The sequence below is a fragment of the Balearica regulorum genome, chromosome 25 (genome assembly GCF_011004875.1).
Source record: "Balearica regulorum gibbericeps isolate bBalReg1 chromosome 25, bBalReg1.pri, whole genome shotgun sequence".
NCBI classification, from domain to species: domain Eukaryota; kingdom Metazoa; phylum Chordata; class Aves; order Gruiformes; family Gruidae; genus Balearica; species Balearica regulorum.
In genome coordinates this window covers 3,996,253-4,020,008 of record NC_046208.1, presented here as the reverse complement: position 1 = coordinate 4,020,008, position 23,756 = coordinate 3,996,253, and the positions used below count along the sequence as shown (strand labels likewise).

The 23,756-nt window shown below is 61.7% G+C and overlaps 2 protein-coding genes across 12 annotated transcripts in view; one reads left to right on the top strand and one right to left on the bottom strand.

Moving 5' to 3' along the window:
* SOX13 (SRY-box transcription factor 13) overlaps positions 1 to 11,469 on the top strand; it is a 40,060-nt gene extending 28,591 nt beyond the window's left edge. For 4 of the 11 annotated variants that reach the window (XM_075775628.1, XM_075775626.1, XM_075775627.1 and 1 more), the window contains 14 exons: positions 617 to 694; positions 5,396 to 5,597; positions 5,896 to 6,001; positions 6,168 to 6,254; positions 6,613 to 6,785; positions 7,396 to 7,464; positions 7,615 to 7,729; positions 7,814 to 7,896; positions 7,978 to 8,137; positions 8,363 to 8,472; positions 8,583 to 8,679; positions 8,764 to 8,907; positions 9,758 to 9,974; positions 10,096 to 11,469. In XM_075775628.1, the coding sequence (XP_075631743.1) occupies positions 657 to 694; positions 5,396 to 5,597; positions 5,896 to 6,001; positions 6,168 to 6,254; positions 6,613 to 6,785; positions 7,396 to 7,464; positions 7,615 to 7,729; positions 7,814 to 7,896; positions 7,978 to 8,137; positions 8,363 to 8,472; positions 8,583 to 8,679; positions 8,764 to 8,907; positions 9,758 to 9,974; positions 10,096 to 10,369 (1,875 nt within the window). In that variant the 5' untranslated portion in view covers positions 617 to 656 and the 3' untranslated portion in view covers positions 10,370 to 11,469. The remainder of the gene's footprint in view (positions 1 to 616; positions 695 to 5,395; positions 5,598 to 5,895; positions 6,002 to 6,167; positions 6,255 to 6,612; positions 6,786 to 7,395; positions 7,465 to 7,614; positions 7,730 to 7,813; positions 7,897 to 7,977; positions 8,138 to 8,362; positions 8,473 to 8,582; positions 8,680 to 8,763; positions 8,908 to 9,757; positions 9,975 to 10,095) is intronic. The other 7 variants (XM_075775632.1, XM_075775630.1, XM_075775633.1 and 4 more) reach the window with 4 other exon arrangements.
* Positions 11,470 to 12,723: 1,254 nt separating this feature from the next.
* Positions 12,724 to 22,167, bottom strand: ETNK2 (ethanolamine kinase 2). Its single transcript, XM_075775907.1, has 8 exons — positions 21,872 to 22,167; positions 17,726 to 17,985; positions 17,150 to 17,287; positions 15,792 to 15,934; positions 15,593 to 15,676; positions 14,987 to 15,162; positions 14,206 to 14,279; positions 12,724 to 14,041 (listed from the first exon to the last, which is right to left on the bottom strand). Exons 1-8 carry the CDS (start codon positions 22,145 to 22,147, stop codon positions 13,969 to 13,971), a joined length of 1,224 nt encoding a protein of 407 aa, XP_075632022.1. The 5' UTR covers positions 22,148 to 22,167; the 3' UTR covers positions 12,724 to 13,968.
* Positions 22,168 to 23,756: the final 1,589 nt, after the last annotated feature.

Sequence of the window (23,756 nt, the reverse complement as noted above, 5' to 3'; positions counted from 1 at the left end):
GTTGTAATTGCTTTAGGGTTAGATCTTCCAAGGGCCGTGTGGTAATAGGAGACCTGCGTTGCTGCTTTTCATCTTAGTAGATGGAGAATTGATGCTCCCCCCCTGCAAAGAGCCCTAACGTGGCAGTGCTGAGGCTGCGGCAATAGGAACTCTTCCAAGGGCGAAGGGGGAGATATCCTCCCATTGGGGGCACCAGGACGGGGGGCCCACGCCTGGTTGGAGAGGGGACAGAGGGGACTTGGGGGGAAGGTCAGGGGAGAGGAGTTGCCTTCAGGGAACTGATAGTGGATGGAGGTTGGACGAAGACCCGGCCTGTTTTGTGTGGACAGTGGGAAACCCAGCTCTGGCTGATGCCAGAGCTTTTCCCATGAGACCTCAAGTCTTGCAAGATGGAGAGGGGCGGTTGGGGTCTGGGATGGTGAAACAGCCATTGGCTACTGCTGGGCAGGACGTGGCTGGCAGCTCACGTGGGCATCACCCTGCCCGTGGCAGGTCTTGGCACACAGGTGCTTGCTGGGCACGTGCTGCTGCCCCTCTGCCCCCGGGGCATCAGCCTCCCGAAATCCCCCCCCCCGCCCCCTGCCAAAGATCTCCCTTCTCGGCGTTGATTTTGCAGCTTTTCCGGCAACCTGAGCTCTCGGCAGCCTTCTGGGCAGATGGAGGTTGTGGCTTTCCGTGGGAGCGCCACTGACAGGTAAGATGTTAAAAATGCGGCATTTGAGGATGCATAAAGCGTTGGCTCGCACCCCCCCCCCCAACGCAGAGTGTTTCCGCTGCTGCAGCATCCTGGTTTGTGGGGCAGCACGAGTGGGTGCCTGCCTGTGACGCAGCCCCATGGGGAACACGTGTCCTGCTCCGAGCAGCTCCTGTCCATCAGGGACATGTGGAGCTGTGGCACTCACATGGTGACAGCATTTCTGAGGCTGAATATCTTCAGCATCCAGATGCCTTTTGGGTTTAAAACCTACTTTTTCAGAAGCAGTAAACCCCACGATCTTACACTTTCTGCCCCGTTTCACCTACGGCATGTAGCCAACGTGCTGGCGGTCCTTGTCCATCCATGGCTGGGGGTGGCATCCCCCACGGCCACCTGCTTTTGCCTTCCCAGGGAATAACCCACCGTCATGGGATGCTCTGCATCCCCAGGGAGGGATGGCAGCCCTGTGAACTTCCCCCAGCCAGGGCCATTCGCCTTGGCCGTCCCTGGCCATCCCTGCCCGGCCGTGGCGGAGGAAGCCATCCATTCTTTTATGTGCGAAGGCACGCCGGGCGGAAATGGTTGGAAACGGCCCCAAAAGGACATTCCAAGTCTGGCAGGAAAGCGGCCCGCTCGTCTGGCAGGAGATGGGCTATTGTCTGTCCCGGTGGCCGGCCGGGATTCCTCAGGCCTTGCTTGGAAGAAGAAAACGTCCGTGTGTGTCTTATTTTTTCCTCTGCTCTCTCTCTCTCTCGGGTGTTGGGGGCTGCGAACGCTGCACGTGGCTGGTGCGTGGCGGTGGTGTCACGCTGCCCCAGCTCCCATCAGTGTTGTTGTGTTTGCTTGTTTGGTGTTTCATCTTCGGATTTTTGCCCTGCGTGTTTTTTCCCTGGCTGGGTTGGTCACCTGGGATGTGGAGGCAGGACGCGGCAGGGAGGCGAGTGGCTGCGTGCTGCTCGGCTGGGTGGATTCGGTTTGGGATGACTGGGTACCACGCTGGGTACCACGCTGGGTACCACGCTGGGCTCCTGAAGGGAAGAGCCTGCTGGAAGCCGTGAACCGATAGCTTTCTGCTGTAATTGGGGAGAGAAAGGAAAACAAAAGCCCCAAGGGCTTTCCCTGCTGCCCCAGCCAACCTAATGGGCAGGCGGGGATAAGGTCAGCCCGAAAATCTGGGCAGCCCAGCTCCCCCAGCCAACCCCCGGCCGCTCTCCCCGAGTCCCCCATCTGCGGGAGCCCTTTGCAGCGCAGCCCCCTGGGGTGGGATCGGCCTGAGTCGAGGGGCAGGATTAGCCCCAAGGCAGGGGCTGCGGCACAGGGTGAGGGTGCTGTGGCACGGGGTATGGGTGCTGTGGCATAGGGTGGGGGTTCTGTGGCACGGGGTGGGGGTTCTGTGGCACGGGGCAGGGTTGCAGGACCAGGACCATTCCTGCACTCGCATCCTCTCCCAGGACTGGCGAAGGCAGTCGTGCCGCAGTGCCGTTGTCCCAAGCCGAGCAGCTTTTCGTCATGCTGGTGGGGAGATGCCAGCAGCTCCCTACTCTGCAAAGCCAGAGCCTGCACAAGCAACCGGGAAGAGGTTCTGGGTGCTGGGGGGCGTCTCGGCATCTCACCGGTGCTCCCCGAGCTGCTGCAGTGCCGGGCAGGGTGGGGGCTTGCTGGTGCCTCAGGCCCCCCCCTGCCCCCCCCCCCAGCTTTTCGAGCTGTTCTGCTGCAACACAAACGGGCAGATAGGATCGGCTGGCAGGCAGGAAGGGTGGCACGGCCACCGGGAGAATTGCAGGACGTGCCGTTCGGGGGTACGAATGGAGAAAAAAAAAAGCTGTCGCCATCCTGAAAATCTCAGCCCTTGGACTTGCTGGGCTGGAGTTTGGAGGCAAGGTGAGCATGTTGATGTCTGCACAGTACGGGCAGTTTAGGGCTTCAGTGCCTGTGAGATGAGACCCCCGTCGCGCTCCCCAAAACGCCATGCCGGGAGGAAGCAGCCCCGTGGGGTCCTTGGTCCCTCACCGAGGACTCGTGGCTCCCGGGTGGGTCTGGTTTGGTCCTCCAGCCTGGCACGTCACATCCCAACCCCATTCCCTGCCTTCCCCTCGCCTTGCATTAAGTGGGAAACATTAAAGGCGAAGATCTGTTACACTCCCTGTGCCAAGGCAATTGTTCCCGTCCCTATTGTCTGCCACAGCCAGCCCCGGAGCCCAGCACCTGAGCCCGCAGCACAGGGCTGCCGCGGGAGCCAGCCCTGTAACAAGATAACGGCACCGTTTTCTCCTTTTTCTTCTCTCTCTTTTTTTTTTTTTTTTTGTTCGGCAAACCGTATAATAAATCCACAATGAGGCCCTTTTCAAACAGACCCCTATTTAAGTACCGGCCCCATTTTAAGAGTAAACTTCTGGTGGCACTGGGAGGTTACGTACAATAGAAATGTGACCTGCCGGGGGAGCGGGACATCGCTTTTGTGCGTGCCTCAAACCGAAGGCGTCGAAGGCATCGCTCGGTGCTGCAGTGGTGCTGCTGCCGTCCCATTCCCTGGGCACCTGGGCAGCCCGGGGCCGGGCAGCATCCCAGCTGCAGGGAGGGAGAGCAGACCTGCGGCAGGGATGCACCGAGCAGGGGTTTTGCCTTTAAAAAAACCCAAAAAGACTGGAAGGAGGGAGCAGCTGTGCACCCTCACCTGCAGGTCCCGCGTTAGGAAAGCGCCCAGAGCGAGGTGCTGCAGCCGCCGTGTGTTCGTGCCTCAGTTTCCCCACCTGTAGCATGCCAAGAGCACAAGCTCTGGGGGAAGCCTTGCACGGCAAATCCTGCCTCTGCGGGTCACTGGAGCCGGCAGAGCCACGGGCACGGCTTCCCGCTGGCTGCCTGCCACCACCACGCCGCTGCCAAGCGTGTCCGGTTCCTCCCTGGCCGAGGCGTGTCGAAGGCAGGCGATGGGTTTTTGGGCGGGCGCTGGCCGTGCCCGGGTCGCCCTCCCTGCCGCCGAGCTGGCCAAGGTGAGCCGGGGGCAGGAAGGGGCGACGCGGGCGGTGCCGCAGGATGCGGCAGATACCGGGCGATGCCGACGCCGGGAGGAAGCCCGCCGGCCCGGCGAGTGCGGTGGTTTGTTCAGCGAAGAGCAAGGGAACCGAGATTAAAAAAAGCCCTGCTAAGATCAGAAAGGCTGGCGCGCACAGTGCCCTATTGTGGAGCTGTCACACTTCCCTTTACTTTATTGCTTTTGTCCAACACCCTATTGTTCCACTTCCTTTTGTCCCCTATTCACAGCCCTGGCTTTTCATTACCCAGCCGGCCTTGTTGTTTTCGTTTCTTTTGTTTGAAGTTCCTGAGAGGAAGGTTTTATTTTCAGCGGTTTGATTAATTCGCAGCTTGAGCTGGGCTTTGTTTGTTATGTAATTGCTGCCCCGAGTGGGGCAGCCCCGGCTCAGCCCCCCCACCCCCAGCCCCGATTTAGAGGGGTCCCGATGAGCCATCGGGGTGTGGGGAGGCGAGAGGCAGCAGAGCACGGGGATCCTGGTTGTGGGGTGCCAGAGCCCGGGCAGGATGCTCTCCCCATCCCACCACGGCCCCTTCCCACCTCGGCAGCCCCTGTGGTCCCGGAGCCCCGATCCTGGCTCCTGACAGCAGCCGGTGCAAATCCCTTCCTTAGCGGCCTCCTTTTCCCATTATTCCTCCCTGAAAGGCGACCTTCAGGAGGGTAATATTTGTTCCCATTCTTGCTGTGCAGCGTGAGGGTTGATGGCCCCGAGGAGGCAGATCCCTGCGAGCACGGCTGCAGGCGGGCACTGCCCCTTGCGCACGGCTGATCCCTTTGCGCTGAACGCACGGCGAGCTCCCGGCGTGCCCGGCTCTCGCTCGGGGATACGGCCCCTGCAGCCCTGGCATCACCGGAGGCTGCAGCAGAGCTGGGGCTTTGCAAGGGACGCGGCTGCAATACGTTGTTTGGGGCAGATCCCGTTGAAAATACCGGCTCTGGCTGTGCTTGGGGTCCCCATGGGTTATACTGCTCGTCCCCCGTAACAGCTCGCAGTCAGGGAGTGGGACCGGCACCAGCGGCCGTGCTGGTGAAGTTGGGGAGAGCTGTTCCCCGGGGCCGGCCCCTTGTCCTGGCTGGGGCTCGGCCGGTCCCAGCTCCGCACCGTGCCGGGGACTCCCGGAGGAGCGATTCTGGTGGCCGTCCCAGCCATTGTTCGGCGGGGCAGGATTTCCATTTCCCATCGGAGCGGGAAACCTGCCTGCCACCCTGCCGGCTTTCTAGGCACGGCTCTTGGGGTGGCGGGGGGGGCAGCTCGTGAGCTGAGAGCCGGGGACCGCTGGGGTGCTGGGCCAGGTCTGGCAGGGGTCTCTGTCGCGGTGAGCCTCGGGCTGCTGTCTGCCAGGCTGCTGGATGAAGCACATGCTCATATTGGCCCGAAATCCCATGCCTCTGGGTCGCTTTCTTTAGGGCTTTGCTAACAGCCCAAAGTGTGAAGGGCCTGTTTCCCTGGGGGCTTCTGGCCGTTGAGACCGAAATCTGCAAAAACCCCTGAGCTTAGGAAGCCAGGAACAAGAGCTCAGCTTCGCCAAGCCATGGCAAAAAGCAAGACCGTTGCTCCTGAAAAACCAGCAGCACAGGGCACCCCAGTATGGGGCCAGTCTGGGAAAGGGGGTGCCCGTGGCGGGGGGGTGCCCCATGGCTCTGCTGATGGTCCTGCCACCCTGCAGGATGTCCATGAGGAGCCCCGTTTCTCCCCACCTGGAGCTCGATGGAGCGGGCAGCATGGTGAACTGCACCATCAAGACGGAGGAGAAGAAGGAGGGCGGCTACGAGTCCCCGCCGGGGACTGCCCCCAGCACCGAGCCCCGTCCCAACGACACACCGGGGCCACCGCCGAGGGAGGGCACCGACCCCCAGGCCCTGCCACAGGTGGGTCCCACGGCTGTGACAGACACTGGACCTGGTGGGCAGTCTAAATAAATCATAGAAACCTCCAGCAAACAAGTTGCTCCAGCATGAAGAGCAGAGATGCTCTCAGGCTGGGCTGGGGGAAATGTGCCTGGCAGAGCGTGTGGTCCAGCAGCCAGCCAGGCGGGGCCAGCTCTGGACATCTCCCACCAGTGGGGCCAGCTCTGAGCATCCCACCAGCCCAGCATCTCCTGCCCCGACACCGGGGGCTGTCCCTGTCTGCGGGAGCGGATGCTGAGTAACGCTGTGTGTGTTGCAGGAGTCCTGCTCGCCCGCCGGCGATGCGCTGGAGCCCAGGCGCTCTGCCTTCGAGCCAGCTGTCAGTGGCCAGGAGAAGCTGGACTTCAACAGGAACTTGAAGGAGGGTAAGAAAGGTTTCTGAGTGGCCTCTGGGACCCCCCCCCCCGGCTCCCTTCAGGCCCCTCGTTGTTTCTGCAGAGCTGTGGAAGGGAAGAACTTAGGGCTGTGCTCACCTGGCTGTCCTTTCCCTCCCATTGCTCTGCTGACCCCGGTGCCTGCCGGCATGGACAGTGATGCCAACCATCGAGAAGTTACTGTCCAGCGACTGGAAGGAGCAGCTGCTGGGCCGAAATGCCGCCGAGTCCAAGGAAGTGAAGGGTGAGGTCTCCCCTTGGCCACCCACCTCCGCTGTCCTCCCTCCTCTGCCCTGTGCCCAGGCAGGCTGGGCTCCAAACACGGCATTTCCCACCCAAGTAGGAAGGGAGATGTGCCTGCAAGTGTGTGTGACAGGGATTAAATCGGGATTTAATAGGGATTTGTGCTTTTTTAACCAAAACATTAAGTTGATATTTGGGGGGGGGGGGGAGCATCCCTGATGAAAGCTTGCCTCTGACTACACAGAGGGGATGGTTCAGCACACGGGGGGTCTTTGCATCGCCCACCAGCACCCAATGGTGGTGATGATGCTGTTCACCCTCCCCAAGCCTCTGACCCGCAGCCGCTTGGCTTCTTCCAGGAACCCAGGAGAGCCTGGCAGAGAAGGAGCTCCAGTTACTTGTCATGATCAACCAGCTGTCCACGCTGCGGGACCAGCTCCTGACGGCCCACTCGGAGCAGAAGAACATGGCTGCGATGCTCTTCGAGAAACAGCAGCAGCAGATGGAGCTGGCACGGCAGCAGCAAGAGCAGGTGGGGTCAGGTCCCTGTGGGCAATCTGCTCGAGGGAAGCGTTTGCCAGGGACCACCCAGCCCTTCGGGGATCCCTTTGGGATCTGCTGACCACGGGCGCGGGACCAGGACAGGGTTCCCCTGGGAATGGTGGGGAGGTGGCCATGGCATTGAGAGCAGCAGGACTTCGCTGTCTGCCCAAAAACCCTCCTGTTTTTCTGTGCTCTTCCCAAAGACTCCCCATCTTGCTCCTTGTGCCAGGAGCACAGGAGATGGGAATTGCACTCCTTAAAATAATTAAACCACACTGCGTCCTTCCTGACTGTGCTCTCTTTGCTCTTTGAACACCTATTTTCCCTCTCTGATGGCCCATAAGGTGCTAAGGGCAGGGATGACCCCCCTGGCACACACAAGTGGGGGTGACACCGTCCCTCCCAGCCCGTTTTGCTCCCCGTGCCCCGGGATTTGGCTCAGGGACAGCTCGGCCACCCCCTGCCCAACCTTGGGACTCTCTGCAGACCCCTTGTCCATTGTGCCGGTGTTGGGCAGCTCATGCCAGGTCGTAGCCTCACCAGGGCCAGCGCGGCACTGCCGTTGATGCCGCTGAGCCCTGCTGTCTCCCCTCTGCCAGATCGCCAAACAGCAGCAGCAGCTCATCCAGCAGCAGCACAAAATCAACCTGCTGCAGCAGCAGATCCAGGTAAAGGCGAGGGACACCTCCCCGCGTCCCCCTTCCCGCGCTGGGTGATGGCTCGTGTCCCCTCCTGGGGCCAGACAAAGGGGTGGCACCTGCCTGCAGCATCCCACAGCGGTTATCTGGTCTCTGCTTCTGTCCCCCTCTTCCCTCCAGCAGGTCAACATGCCCTATGTCATGATTCCCGCCTTCACCCCCAGCCACCAGCCTCTCCCCGTCGCTCCCGACTCCCAGTTGGCGCTGCCCATCCAGCCCATCCCCTGCAAACCAGGTGAGCGGGGTCCCCCAGGATTGCCCCAGCCCTGTGGGGTGTCCTTGTCCCCCCCCAACCCCTCTCTCCCTCTGCTCCCCGCAGTGGATTACCCGGTGCAGCTGCTGCACAGCCCCCCTCCTTCCACGCTGAAGAGACCCGCCGGCTCGGGCCACCTCCAGATGCAGGTACAGCCCCGAAGCACCGTCCATCCCCTGGGCTGGGGTGCTGCAGGGTCTGTGCGTCACCCTCCCTCCCCTCCGCCGCAGGAGACCTCGCAGCCGCTGAACCTGACGGCCAAACCCAAAGGCTCCGACCTCCCCAGTGCCTCCAGCTCGCCCAGTTTGAAAATGAGCGGCTGCCAGTCCCTCACGCCGAGTCACGGGACCGCCAGGGACCTGCAGACCAGCCCGTCCAACCTGCCTCTGGGTGGGTTCCCAAGTACCATCACTGATGGACGGTCCCATGTCCTCCCCTGGCCACCTCCTGGAGACGGGGGACATTTCTGCTCCCTGGGGTGGCCTGGGTGGGCACCTGCTCTGTGCCACCCCCTCGGGGCACGCAGTTGTGATTGCTGGGGTGGGATGGGGTGCTGCAGGGTGTCAGAGGGGCGGGCGCTGGTGCTGATGGGTGCCCATGCCGGTGTCCTGCCAGGGTTCTTGGGCGAAGGCGATGCCATCACCAAAGCCATCCAGGACGCGCGGCAGCTGCTGCACGGCCACAGCGGGGCCATGGAGGGATCGCTGAGCAATGCCTACCGCAAGGTGAGGGATGGCTGCCGGGTGGTCACTGTCCTCCTCTGACCCCGCCGCTGGTGCCCAGAGCCGGGTCTCCCTGCCTTGGAGCTGGTTCCTCACTCTCCGCTCTCCTGCAGGACCACATCGGGATTGATTCTTCCCCAGTGAAGGAGCGGATGGAGGACACCCCTGCCCACCGGCCAGATGAGGCTCTGTTGACCTGTGAGATGGACGGTAAGGACGTCCGAGAGCACAGCGGTGTGACCCCCGCTTGGTCCTTCCTCTGGCTCCTGACCTCGGCCGGGGTTTCCCTCGCAGGCTCACGGCACTTCCCCGAGTCCAGGAACAACAACCACATCAAGCGGCCCATGAATGCCTTCATGGTGTGGGCAAAGGATGAGAGGAGGAAGATTTTGCAGGCCTTCCCGGACATGCACAACTCCAGCATCAGCAAGATCCTGGGTGAGTGCCGGGGCTGGTGGGGGGCGCTGGGGCAGGACCCCGCTCTGCGTCCCCATGGGGTGACACGAGCTCTGTCCAGCCACCCGCGTACGCGTGATGCCCACCAGGATGATGCTAACCCCACTGGAGCACACCCAGGGAGGGGCATGTGGAGACTCGCAGGAGGATTTAGGGGTGTGTGGGCATCTCTGGAGGTCCCCAGCCCAAAGCCCTGCTCAAAGCCCAGCTAACCCCATATCCCATCAGGATGCTCAGGGCTGTGCCCTGTTGACTGTTGAGCATCTCCAAGGATGTTGAGGATCTCCAAGCACCTCCAGCTCGTCCATCTCTCTCCCAAACTGGACGCTGGTCCAGCTGCAGCCTCCCAGGTGCTGAGCTGAGGGGATTAATCTCTTCTGTCTGCCGACCTGGCCCTGAGCCCCTCTCCCAGCCCAGGAACCTTTGTGCTGTCCCCTGCTTTGCCCTCCTGCCCGGGGCGCTGGCGGCGATGACAATAAAGGTCAGCCAGTGGGGGAATGAGAGTCACACGCCAGCACAGCCTATTTTAGCCGCAGCACCTGCTCGCCATACCTTGGAGAGCATCAGAAGCCATGGCCCAAGAGGTGCCCGGGGAAGGTCAGGGCTGGGGACCTGTTCCCGGTGTGCCGGGAGGGCTGGCCGCCCTCTGCGGCACGGGGCTCCCACCGGTGCAGCTGCTCTCGCCGTCTGTGTGCAAATTCAGGTGCCGTTTGCACAGGGGATGGTATGAGCACTAATTAACTCTTGCGAGGGCTATCCCAGCCAGGAGCCGGCATGGGTTTCATCACGGCAGGCGTGGTGTAAGCGTGCCCCGTGGCTCCTCTCTGCGCAGGCTCGCGGTGGAAGTCCATGACAAACCAGGAGAAGCAGCCCTACTACGAGGAGCAAGCCCGGCTGAGCCGGCAGCACCTGGAGAAATACCCCGACTATAAGTACAAGCCCCGACCCAAACGCACTTGCATCGTGGAGGGGAAGCGGCTGCGTGTGGGCGAGTACAAGGCGCTGATGAGGAACCGACGGCAGGACACCAGGCAGGGCTACTTGATAGGGTAACACGCCCCTTCCTCCCGTCCGAGGGGGCTCGCCGAGGTGCCCGCAGGGTGGGTGCCCTGGGAGGCAGGGGGAGCACCTCGACGTCCCGGCTGATGATTGCATTCCCCTGTCCCCCAGGCCCCAGGGCAGCCAGATGCCCCCCACCTCCTCGGATGTGCTGTACCAGCGGCCGGTGGGCATGAAGCTGACGCCCCCCCTGATGGAGCACTACCTGCCCCGCGGCATGGACCCCAGCATGCCCATCATCGTCAACACCTGCAGCCTCAAGGAGGGCGACGGCGGTGACGACGGGCACTCGGTGGCTGATGGTGAGATGTACCGCTACAGCGAGGAGGAGGACTCGGAGGGCGAGGACAAGAGCGATGGCGAGCTGGTGGTGCTGACAGACTGAGGGGGGGCCGGGGGGGCTGCAGGTGGGGGCAGCAGGGCTGGCTGCCACCAACAAGGAGGTCACAGCATCCCCCGACGGGACAGGACTCAGCCGAAGGGCTGCACTGGGAGCAGAGGGGAGCTGCTACCCTGGCAGGCAGGAGTTGCTGCTGCCTGCCTGCAAACGGGTCCTACGAAGGTGGGCACCCAGCATTTCGGGTGGGGTGCTTCCCAGGGGGGTGACAAGCAGCGATGTGCGCTGCATGGGGCCACGGCCGGGACGTGCCGACCCCGCTGGGCAAGCTGGTGAGGGCTGGCTCGGTCTTGCTCCGGTGGCAGGGGCATGGGGAACTGAGGCCACCTGGCCCGGGGATATGGGTGCCACAGCTGCTGAGCTGTCACCCAGTCGCAGCCCCCCGGGAGGAACCTGAGGGTATCGGGGTGTGGGAAGACCTCCAGAGCATCTCCCAGCGCTCAGGCACCCGTGGGTCTCTTGCAGAGAGCCTCACCTGCAGCAGCTGCCAGCCCCCACTGCCGGGGACACGGGATGGGGACACGCTTGTCCCGCGCTCAGCCCGGTCTGACCTCCCCGCTGTGTTTCCCACTCAGTCTTTAGAGCCTGCCAGCAAATTCCCATGGAGCCATTTTTAGCTCTCGCCTGGCCCAAGTACCAGCCAAAGGCTCCAAGGAGCCCTTTATGCTCCTGAGAGCTCTGGCCCACTTTGTAAATAAAGCGGGTGCCTGTTCCTTGGCTGCACCGTTGCCCCGGCCCCTGCCCTGGGCACAAGCCCCGGCTGTCGTGGGTACATGTCCTGGCCATCCCTGGGCGCCTGTCCCTCTTGTGCCCTGGCTCTGCAAGCTGCGGGCTCCACCTGTGATCTGCACTGTGAAAACCTCAGAGGGAGAGAGAAATAACAGCAATTAAAAAAAAAAAAAAAAAAGTAAAAAATATACCTTGCTCTGGTCAGAGCCCGGCCCGGGGGGGTTTTGGGGTGTTGTGTGGCCGGCTGTGCACGCACGGTGTCCGGCTGTGCACAGAGCCCGTGCACCGCCCTGTGGCAACACTCAGAAACAGGCACCGCGGCTCCGGCCGCAGCCACAGCTTGGCCTCCAGCCTGGCACGGGGGGGGACCTTGCTGGGGGTGCAGAAGGAGCCGGGGCTCCAGGCTGCAGTGGGGGAACGAGCCCTGCCATGGGGGCTTTGCAGCGGTCCCGTGTCCTCAGCCCCACGGTGAGGGGCTGGAGCAGCGGCTCTGCAGCATCAGGGCCCCGGTGCCGGCCCCCCGCACGGCTGCTGTCAGGACACTGTTTATCCACGGGAGCACCCTGCCTCCTCGCCCACCCAGCAAACGCCCCTCTCCTCTCTTGCCCTTCGTCAGTGCTTTATTTATTCCCCCTCCCTGTGCTGCTCTGGCTGGGGCCGGGGTCCCTGGGGAAGGGGCGCTGGCTCCCAGGGTGGGATGGGCTGTGCTGCAGAGGGGACTGCAAGCAGATGTGCCCAACAAAAACGCAGCTCTTCTTCTCTCTCTTTTTTTTCTTTTTTTTTTAAAAGACTGTAAATATAGATAGAGCTTTATTTTGTTAATAAGACTATGAGTAACTTAACCTGTATATTTCACATACTTGTTTACAATTGTCCCCCCCCACCCCTTGGCACAATAAAGATGACTTTTTGGAGCAGAGAGCTGGCTCTGGACTTTAGCAGCCGGGGTTCGGGGAGAGCCGAGGGCTGGATGGGGACCTCTCACCCCAGGCAGTCAGGGCATGGATGGGGGTGCTTGTTCCCCCCTTCCAGCACAGCCCCCTGCTAAGGCGCTTGCTCCCTGTGATGTTTTCACTTGTGCTGTTTCTCAGCTCTTTCTCCTGCCCTGTCCATCTGTGGTGGGTCCCCAGCTGCTCCCCTCTCCTTCCCGTCTCTCACCTGTATTTTCTCGAGCTCTCACACATGGCAGCAGGTTTAGGGTTCAGCCTCCTCTGCCCAGTGCCCACCACAGCCAAGCCGTCCAACCTGCCCTTGCTGGAGCCCAGCAGGGTCTCGGTGGGGCCACGATGAAGATGTGGGATCAGCTCTGAAGACGACTGTTGTAAAGCACAGAGCATCACTCTGGGACAAGGACAATCCCCGGCCGTTGCTGCCAGCAGGGAAGGGGCAGCAAGTGCTGCGTGGCAGACGCCCGAAGGGAGATCAGGAGCATGGGGGTCATCAGCAGCCCACCCTGTCAGGAAATACCTCCGCCGGCATCTCTGCTCCTGCTCTGGCCTTCCCCAGCACCTCCAGCTGCAGGAGAAGGGCTGAGTGCAGCCCCGGGTCCCAGAGATGCCACCCCTGCTCCGGCACAAGTCCTGCACCAGTCCCCACAGATCTGCCATCCCCCATTTCCAGCTACCAGCAGCTTTTATTTTGCACCAAAACGAACACCAGATGTATCAACAGTCCTGGTTCTTGCTGGGGCAGGTTCCTGCGCCCGTGTGGAGGGGACAGCCATCTTGTCCCCATACCGCTCGCCAAGCAGCCAAGGCAGGGGCAGAGGGGTCAGATCCCACTCCCCAGCTGATGCACAACCACTGTCATGAGCTGGACAGTGCTCAGCAGCCAGGATCGCCCTCGCAGAGCCTGTAGTGGGGGAGCAGCTGAGTGCTGACAGGGGATGAAGCTGTGCCCGGCTCGTGGAGCTCGTCAGCTCCATTTCACCTCCTGCCAGGGGGTCCCACGCAGGGACACAGCCCAGAGCAGAGGGATGGCACCCATGCAAGGGGCAGGATGGAGCCCCCTGGCCCTGGGGGAGATGGGGAAGGCAGAGCTGGGAGCCCCTTCCTCCAGCAGCATGGGATGCTATGAGAGAAGCCGCGAGGGCAGCAAGGAGCTAATGGGACACTGAGGGACCACGACTGGGGAAAAGCAGAGCCAGCTGTAGGCTGAGCACACCGCAGGAGGTGCGCACAACCCACACTCACCATAAAAAGCCTGCTGGTCCCAAGCCCATGTGGCTCACGGCCATCACCTCCCCTGGCTGCTTCGCACCACCTGTGCCAGAGCGCAGCAGCACCCACTCCTCATGGAACAGGGTCCCATGCTCAGCCAGCCCCAAGCCCAGGATCAATACTGACCCAAGAAAGGTGCTGGTTTGGGGGCGGGAGCCCAAGCGGCCCCGAGCAGGCAAGGCAAGAGGGGATGGAGGGAGCGGTGAAGACGATGAGCACAGCGTATGCGTTGGGCAGCTAAAGCAACTCGGCAGCTCTGGGGGCTCCTGAGTAGATGGAGGGACCCGGTTCCCGCCTCGGGGACAGCACAGAGGGAGCACACCGGGTGCCAGGCCAAGCAGCAGTAGTGCCAGCACAGGCACGGGGGCTGAGCCAGGGCTCCGCGTTAAGGCGATGGTAAGGCTTCCTCGTGTAGGCAGGGGCCTCTCCGAGGCCATGGTCCTCTCGAGCATCTCATGGTCCAACCTCAGGTATGTCCAAGGTCTCCTTTAATCGGTGGCCGGGAAAAGTCTCCTCTCCCCCTTCCCACCATCAGGACCTGCCCTCGCCCCCGACTGGGGTGGGGAAGGGACGAGGGGGATGCGAGGGCTGTGGACGCAGCAAGGACAAAATAGCTCAGGGTCTCATGGGCTGGAGACGCTATTTAGAGATCTGCAGGGCTGTGACCACCGGCTTCATCTTGAAGTACTGTTTAAACCTTAGCTTTGCATATCTACCGAGAGAGGAGAGAAGGACAGATATGAGACATTCATGCCCCACGTCCCCTGCCCACAAAGGATCCCTGCAGCACGGAGGGTCCATTGGGTTCCTCTTGCTCCAGTCATTTAACACTGCACTGCGCTGGAGGCAAATGCTCCCCAGCCCCGTCCGACTCACCTTAAGAAGTTAAAGTCTATGGTAGAGTATTTATCTTGGATCAGGCCCCAGCATGCCCAGAGAAAATGGGATGCCTGCAACAAACAAAACAAGGATTAGGAATTGGGCACGGAGCATCCCTGCCTGTGGGATGAGTCACTTGCGCCTCTCCTGGCCGGGTCCCAGAAGTCCCGTGGCTGGGACGAAAGGACGCAGGGTGGCAGCCAGCTGGGGCTGGCCCACGCCTGTGTTGCTCTATGTCCTGGAGGCTGGTCCCAGCCCAGGCGAGGGATGCCAGCAGGAAGGATGCTGAACAGCCACACAACGTGCCCAGGGTACCAGCCTCCGCGTTTGCAGGCGGGGTGTCCCTCCTGGCAGCTCCAGCCAGGAAACCAGCTGAGATTTTGCCCTAAGTTTTCAGCAGATCAGCTCTGTCTGTCCGTGGCATTTACCAAAGAGGATTTCCTCATGCTCCGCTGTACCCAGGGTCTGCCTGACGGCTCTGAAAGGATGCCCAAGGCCACAGCTTTCAGAGACACGCAGTCCCACGTGGCGGTGCGATGGCGGGCAGCCAGTGCTATCTTTGACCTTGCCTGAGGGCTCAGTGCCTCCTGGGTGCAGCCAGGCTCTTTGGGGCAGCCTCCTGCCCTGGGTGCTCCCAAACCCCCAGGCTGGTACCTGCACCCCCATCCTCGCCAGCCGAGCTGCAGCACAAAGCCCCAGCTCACCCAAGAGCAAAGGAAAACCCATCCCACGGGCAGCCCTCGGGAGAGGCCGGCTCCTTCCCACCTCCACCACTCACCAAAGAAAACTTGTTCACTTGCACGTAGAGAGCCTCCAGCTCTTCCTCAGACACGGCCGTCCCCGTGCCTCCTTGGTTCCCCTGGGTGAGCTGCTTGTAGGCCTGCAGGTAGGAGCGCAGCCACTGCAGCTGGGTCTCCTTGCTGGGGTAGAGGCGGTAATCCACCTCCTTCACACCTGCGAGGGGAGCCGGGGTCAGCGATGCCCAAGGGGCAGAAGGGCGAAAGGGAGAGCTTCTCCGGGGCAAAGCGACCTGACGATGGGGCTCTCCCCATGCAGCTCCAGGAGTGAACAAGCCGGGGATCAACCCGCTGATTCGATGTGCGCACCCAGCCCTCGCGTGGTTAAGAGCTGGGCTCGTGCAGGCATTGCATCCCAGCAGCAGCCAGGCCGCCCAGCGCCAGCAGCACAGCACCCAACGCCAGCAGATACCCTCCCTTGCACATCGCTCTAGCCCCGGGCAGCCTGAGGAGGAGCTGCTTTGTTTCCCAACACAGGACTGGGGATACAACTGCCTCCTCCATCCCCAGGGACCAGGAGACTTTGGGGCAACTGCTGGAACTGGGGGGGGGGGATCTTTGGTGCCATGGAGAGGAGCCCAACTCACCCGCAAACTCATTAAAATGGTTTCCAATGTCAAAAGCCTGGTAGTTGTAGCCAGTGTACTCGTAGTCGATGAAGCGAACGTGCTCTGTGGAGGCAAAGGCAGGGGCTGTGAGAGGGGCTGGAGATGGAGCTGCTGGCCCCCAGGGAGGTGGGTGAGGTACAGACCCCTCCGGCGGGCGTGCGAAGCTGCTGCCACGAACCTTGCGTCCCGTCGTAGATGATGTTCTTGCAGAGCAGGTCGTTGTGGCAAAGCACGATGGGGGACCCCAGCTGGGAGAGCGTTTCCTTCATCCAGGCCAGCTCGTGTTCAAGCATCTCCAGGCTGGGCACGTCCTGCTGGAGGCTGGGGAAGGGGACGGGGTGGAATCACTTCTGCTCACGGGGAACCTCCCTTGGGGGCAGAGGAGCAGCGTTGCCCCTTGCTTCCCTCGGTGCATATTATAAACGATCTCAGCAGTGACACAAAGCGTGGGCTAACGAGGCCGTTTTTGGTGGGGGGGCCAGGCTCAGCTTGGACACCCTCCAGCCTGCTGCGTGGTACCCAGGGTGCCTGGCAGATGCCACGCTGCAGCCTCAGCCCTTCCCTTCTCCCTGCTAACATCCGCATCCATCCCCCAAATTCACCCAACCAGCCACCAAGTCCCCCAGCGCTCACTCCCAAAGCACCCAACTAACCCCCAGGCAATGGGAATTTTTTTTGGACTCTGCCAGGGCACGTCCCCTCTCAGTAACCTCAGAAGTTTCAGTTCCAAGAAGAGAGCCAGTTAATGATTACCTACTGGCTACACTGAAGGTGGAGGCTTGGGTAAAGTCTGCCTGCAGCAGGGCAAGTGCTGAGACAGGCGCTGTGTCCTGCTACCACTGCTCAGGGAACAGGTTAATTATTCGCTTGCCTTTGGGTTCATTCACCTTCCACCACCTCTTGGGGCTGCCCTCATCCTTCCCAGACACCCCCGCACTCACCTGGTGTGAACCCAGGCTCCCAGAAATGGGATGAGCTGGTTTGAAGTGGGAACTGGCTGCTTTAATCTATACTGGGTTTCTAGCATCCCCTCCAACATCAGCCCAGCTTTGCTGCTCAGATCCCCACCGTAAGAAGAGCTTGAGCTTCGGTTTATTCTAGGGAGGGCTTAAAACGCAGGCTAGATTTGCAGGCAGGAGGAGGCGGATTATTACAGCAGGTGGGAGTCTCTGGCTCAGGCCAGATCCTGCCTGGGTGCTGTACAGACACAACCCAGAGCTGTGTCTGCTCTAACACCCAAAGTCATCCCCAGATTGGCAGGAGGAAGGGCGCTGAAGGGTGCACGGAGATGCCTCCATCCCACCTGCTCTTGGGGGCTTGGCCACAAATACGCTTGCAGAGGGATCACGATCCAGAAGTGGCCGGATCCAGCCCCAGCACCATCCCCAGCCCCACTCACCACCCCTTGACTCCTGCAGAGGTTTTACCTGGGAACCAGGGCTCTTCCCCCCGGTCCCGTACGGGGAAGACTTAGAGATGGGTGGGCAGCGGATGCCCAAGCCAGAGCCTGGCTCTTTGGGATCCCTCTGCCTTTACCTGGGGTTGGATACCTTTGGGCTGAGATCCGTCTTCACGAGGATGAGGTATTTGTGCAGCTTCTGCCAGAGGATGGGCTTGGGGAGGCTCCCGTTGGCATGGATGGCGTGTACCCGGGCCATCTCCTGGGCCACCAGCCTGGAAGGAAACATGGATGCATGGGCGAGAGGAGCACTCCTCAAAACCAGCCTTGAGATCTCTTGAGGGGGGGGTCCCCAAAAGCTGTGTTAAAAATGCAGGGCCAGCACAGCTGAAACTCCCCTCCAGCTGTGAGCCTCTGAAGCATTTCAAGACCCGGTGTGGGTCAAAAGCAGCATTCACCTTTCCTGGGCAAGTTCAGATAAAAGCCCTGGTTCTCATGCAATCTCTATTCACCAAAAGCTGAGGCTGTAAAACCGTGGTGAAAAACCCAACTGCAGTTTGGCCCATTTATCCCCCAGCACCACCCAGGTTTATGCACTTTGGCGATGCTCGAGCACCGGTCTGGAACAAAGGCAGTGACAGGGAGAGCTGGAGACACGGAGAAAACCCGCTGCCGGTTTCCCCATCCCACATTTCCTCCCCGGACCTGCACACCTGAAGATGTGGGGGTCCCGCACGTGGTCGGGTCCCAGCGCGATGCCCGGCAGGAACTGGTAGCAGAGCCCGTTCTGGAAGGCGCAGTAGAGGTCGGGGGCACAGCCGTGGGCACGCAGCACCTGGAAGTTCCTCAGCTCCGTCTCCCGGTCCACAAACAGCTCCGTCTTCCTGCCGTAGACACGGACCAGCACCGCGTCCGCCATGCCCTCGTCCGTGTAGCAGGCCACGAGCTTGTTGGTGATGCCATCGGTGAAGAGCTGGAGGGGGAGAAGGGCGGCAGAGCCGATGCCTGTACATCCCCGCCATGCCGGGGGCATGGGGGAACCCCCCCTTCCCACCAGCAGACCCCAGGGAGGAAGCAATAACAGGCAACGGGCAAAAGAGAGCACGAAGCGGCAGTGCCCAGGGCAGCCAGGAGAGCTCCCGCAGCAGATGGCATAAGTTTGCAAGGCCTCGAGGCTCAGGCACGTACTGCGGCTCTGCACGGGGCTGCAGGCACGAGGCTTCAGCTGCACAAAGCTGTCGGCTTGGATGGATATCCTGCCATTTTTCACCTGGGAGCTCGGGAATAGCTCAGGCCAGATGTGCCGCCAGCATGCTTGGCACCCGAGCAGCCCTGGGAAACATTCCCAAAAAATCAGCGTAAATCTTTTGGCACAAAATTAAAAAAAAAAAAAAAAAAAAAACCTAAACCAAAAAAAACCACCCAGCAAACAACACGGAGCAAACACCACCACCCCGTCTCCTCCTCTCGACCCTCCCTGCGGGGCTGGGTCACTGATAGGCAGGGACGTCTCTGCTGGGGACGTCTCGTGTCATTGCTCTGATGGCTCCTCACAGATGGAAAGAGAGTTTTGTTCTCCCGTCGCCCTGGCTTGGCCGCCTGCCCGTGCACATGCAGGGGCTGCCGCCCGCGCTGGGCTCCTCTCCCCATCCCGCGGCAATTTCAGTCACCTCCGGCGCACCGAGGGGTTTGGGTCTCCGTCGCCCCGGGGGGGGCCCTTGCCCCATCGTCCCCCACGCAGGCAGGGGGCTCGGCCCCACGCGGTTCCTGCTCGGCACCGAGGCCGAACGTGCCGGGGTGCTGCTGCTCCCCACGAGGGTGATTTCCTCATCCCCTCCGGGTTCGGGGAGCCGGAGCAGGTGTGATGCTGGCGGAGCAGGAGGGGGGCGAGGGCGCATGCTATGGCAGCGGTGGTGCTCGGGGGTGGGACAGCTAATTTTAGACATCCCACTCAGCAACGCACGCTCCTATATAGGGTGCCTATATATAGGGCTCCCCATGCAGCCTCCCGAGGGAAACTCAAAGCACTTGAATGAGACACTCAAAGTTAGACGGTGGTAACACCCCTCATTACACAGCTGGCTGGTACTGGATTTGGGGTGAGCACCGCACGCAACAAGCTGGCCACCACGTCCCATCGGGCTGCTGCCCCTCGGCTGCAGCTGGGGCAGGCTGAACCTTCTCAAGCAACCGAGCTGCTTTTCCCAGGCCAGATAATCTGTTTCCACCGCGATACCATGCTCAGTTCTCTCCTCTCCTTGTCCCGTTAGGCCCCAGAGGTCAGAAATTCAGCAAGCGAAAGGTGTCGTGGCCCGTCCATGCAGAGGATGGTGCACCCCGGGGCCGGTGTCCTCCATCAGCCACACGCACGTCAGCCGCAGGTGAACGGCTCCACGTCGAGATGCTCAGCACCGCCTCGCCTGCGAAGTCCTCGCGCTGCTTTGTTTTGCTGCTCAACAGCCTGATCAGCCCTTTCCAGCAGGTTTAACAGGATTACTGAGCCTTATCCCCCCCCCCCGAATTCCAGGCCGCTAACTTTGGAGACTCACACGTGGTTCGTCAGCAACCTGCACACACGCACGCAGGGGCTCGCCTGGTTTGGGGGCGGCAACTCCTCCAGCTCCCGGCGGTGGCTGCTTGGGAGATGCCCGGTGCTACCCTTTGCGTATCCGAAGCGCAGTCAGCTATCAGTAGGGCCACAGCGCTGCTACCAGCCCAAATCCTTCCCTGCTGCGGTTGCGTGACAGCAGGGAAGGGGGGGGAAGCGAGTGTGACTCCACACCAGGAGTCTTGCAGCAATTAAATGCAAAGCGAGACCCAAGCACTGTGCAAAGGTGCTGAAGCGAAGCAGCTCCATCCAACCCCCCCGGTGCTGCGCCTGCTGTGAGACCATTTGGCATCCCCAAAGCACCGCCGTGTTGGCTGCCTCCCCGTGCAGGCAGCCCCCAGCGCCGCTCCCCAGCCCGAGAGGCGGCCGGCAGCCCGGGGACGGACTGCAGTAGGGCACCTTGTTGCCAAAGTCGGGCTAAAAAAAGTCCAGCCACACCGGAGTCCTCGCAGGGGTTTGGCTCCACGTTGCTGCTGCTGTTCGTATGTCTGGATGAGGGATGGAATGCGTGCTTCCCTGATAGCACGGCTGGCTGACTCACTCACACCGCCTGTGCGTTCTCGGTACGGAGATCATTCCAGGGACAGAGCTTAAAGGATGAGGAGCAGGAGCCCTGGAAAGCGGGCACGACCTGGAGCACAGGGGGCTGAAGACCCCAGCAAGAAGAGGGCAGGCAGGGGAGGCTGAGCGCCCAGAGACCCTTCCTCCCCATCTTCCACGCCCTGCCCCAAGCACTGGGAGACTTTTTCCGTGTCACCGGCACAGCCTGGTACAGCCCCTGCAAGCAGCTGTGCACCGACACCGCGCAATGAGGTGGTGCGAACCGGGCATCGCTCCAGTGCGCGGAGGAAGGCGAACAGGAACGCTAATAGGAACCAGCTGAGGACCAGTGCACCGCTCCAATCCCCTCCCGAACAGCTCTTGCAATAGCAGCTAAGGGAAACACAACTGGAGGTTCCCCCCCCAACTCCTAAGGGTTTGCCTTTTTTTTTTTTTTTTTATTTAATTAAAAACACACGCACGCACACACAAGCTGCTGTTGAACACTGACCCCCTCCGATGCCTGGAGAGAGCCTGGATACCAGAGAGCTGGGGTCCTTCTCAAACAACCATCGCCACTGAGGTGCTCAAGACATTTCACTGCACCGAGCCCAAGACATTTCCTGCTCTTACAACTCTGTGCTCTGAGGAACTCAAACTCTGAGCTTCCTGCCTATTGCCATCTGCCCTTTCATATGTATTTTCCTGCAGCTTCTTATATTTAATTACACTTGGCTATTAATACATTTTTAATGTCACTCCAGACACATGGGAAGCGTGCGCCTTCAGAGGACATGGGTACACACGTACACACATTTCAGTGCACCCAGCTCCGCCACCTCCGTGCTCCCGTGCCCACCGCCAGGAGCCCAGTAAGGGCACAGACATCACCAGCCTACTGTTTCCACCCCAGACCTTGCACCCCCAGGCAGAGGCGAGGAGGGGGAAAGGGACTCCCATGTCAGGCAGCTGCCAGCTCCGCTCTCCCAACCGCTGCAGCAAAGCCCTGCCAGCTCCGGACAGCTGAGCCCCATCCCGTGCAAGGAGCCCCGAGCTGAATCCCAGCTCCCATCCAAACCTGTGCTCAGCCCACGGGATCTGGCAAAGGCGCAAGCCCACAAGTAACCCAAGCGAGACCTGCTCCTGGGAGCAGCTACTCCTGCAGGCAGGGGCCCGGCAGCACTGCTGTGCATCGCTGGGTGCAGGCAGGGGTGCAGCACCTGCAGGGGAGACTCCAGGGGGACCAGCAGTGCGGGCTGCCACCCTGGCACCCCCCCAGCCTTCACCTCGAGGGACCCTGGGGACACACTTGCATTCACAGTCACAGCTCAGTGACTGCTCGAGGGGTCCCCAAAGCCTGCGGGGCGGCGGTGTCACACCTTCACGCACCTGATCAGCCCCAGCTACGCTCTGAGAGCAGAGGGGAGAACTGGGAGTGGGGGGACAGGATGCTGTACCCTCCTTGACAGGTCCTATAGCCCCCCACGGTGGGTCCTACACTCACCCTCACATGGACCCTATAGCCCCCCAGCTCTATAGCTGCCCCAGGGTGGGCCCTGCAGCACCTCGGGGTGCACCCCACAGCCCCCCTCGGGCTGACCCTACAGCCCCCTCGGACGAACCTCACGGGGGGTGCGCGGGCTGCGGCGGCCGGTCCCGGGGGGGGGCTCCGTGCAGGCTCCCCCCACCCCTCCACCCCGGCGGGGCGTACCTTGGTCTTCACCCTCGCCGGCTCCCAGCCGGGTCTCAGCTCCCGCATGAGCCGCAGCGCTCCGGGCAGCACGTCGCCCTCGTCCACCGCAATGCCGAGGTGGGGCACGGCGGGGATCCCACCGCCGCCCCCCCGCTCCGGCCCCGGGCAGTCAGGGCAGCGGCCGGGCGGTACGGCCATACCCAGCTCCGCGCTCCCGGAGCCGCGGCCCATGTGCCGGGGGCTGCCGCGGGGCCGGCGGCCGCGGGGAGGAGCCGCTCCCCGTTGGGAAGCCATGAGTCACCGGCCCGCCTCCCGCCCGCCTCCCGCGGCAGCGCCCGCCCGCATTGTGAGGTCAGCGGGACCCGCACCGGGACCCGCACCGGGACAACCCCCCCCGCCCGCCGCACCTGCTGCCCCTGACCCTCCGCCCGGGTACCTCCTCTCCCCCCCCCCCCCCATCCCCGGAGCCCCTCAGCTACCCCGAGGGACCTCCACACAGCCCCCCCCGCCCCATCCCTTGGGGCTCCGGGATGAAAAGGATGGAGATGCCGCACACGGGATGCGCTCCAGCTCTGCACCGACCTCCCCAGCCCCGCTACCTTCTCACCCACCAAGCGCTGCCCCCCATGGAGGATTTACAGGTGGGCTGGGGAGAGGTTTGATAGCTAAAGATAGAGCACGACCGGCTCGTTGGCACAGCCCCCCCCCAGTCCGCTGACACGGCTCCAGCTCGGCTTCATTAGCAGAGGAAATAACCACCGCACATGGCTCGGAGCGGAGAATGCCCCCTCCAAAGTTTACAGCTGGCTGCGGCTGAAACCAGCTAAATGGACCATGGAGACTTGGGGAAAATCGTTTAAGGAAGGGGAAAAAAAATAAACCAGCCAGTTCCCCGTGTTTCTAAATATAGAGCGAGCTCTGTCAGTTTTAATAGGATGGTCATAATTGCTCCCGCCGCTTTGCTGGGCGGAGTGTGGCCTAATTGCTCGCCCATAACAATCTGAAGTGTTAATGCGGGGCAGTTACGGGGCAGCGGGGCCGCGCAGCAGCCGCCAGGAAATTGCCCCGGCGCGGTGATTAGAGGTGTTAATGACCCGGCTTCAGGGCCCGGGAGCGGCTCCGCACATCTCTTCCTCCCGCTGCTCGGAACAACTGGGCTGAATAGGAGCGGGACTGGATCCACAAAAACATCCTATTTTAGGCCAGCCTGACTATTTTCCAGCTGAGGGCTATAGGCAGAAGCCATCATGGGGGCTTAAGTCACCTGGTGCTTTTTCAAGCTCACGTCCACTCAAGCCTTCTCCAGACCAGAGCCTTTGCAGTGTAGAATAGGACAGAGGAAGCTCAGTTATTTCCAAATGGAGAGTTGCCCTGCGGTAGGAAGGGGAGAACTTTGCCAGCATCTCTGTATGGCCCGAAGGTTGTGGAGAAGCCGGGCTGTAGCTCAAGAGCTGACCCGTGCAGATACCCCCACGCCGAGGGTCTCCGGGCAGCTCTGCCCTCCCTGCCTTGCCCCCCCTGCCTGTGCTGCCGCTGCTTCCCAGCCCCTGGGGTTTCCGGTGCTGCCGGAGCAGCTGCCTGGAGTGCCCGGGCGTGCTCAGGAAACGCTGGATGAAACCGAGATATACGGAGCGCTGGGGCCCCTTCCCTCCACCCCCAGGCCCTGTAGAGCCATCGCCACTGCTCTCCTCGCCCCCGTCTTGGAGGTCGTGGATCGGCGATGGTGAGAAACCAGTAACATCACTGGGTGCCTTCAATTTCCCGTCCCTGGAGAGCCAGGGTCGTGCATCCTGGTGTTAAGAGGTTTAAATGCTACACGGCTGCAGAGACCTTCCCAGGAGGGGACAAACATCCGCTTAGCCACATCCTCTCTGCTGTAAGGCTGTGCTGCTGCTCCGCGGGG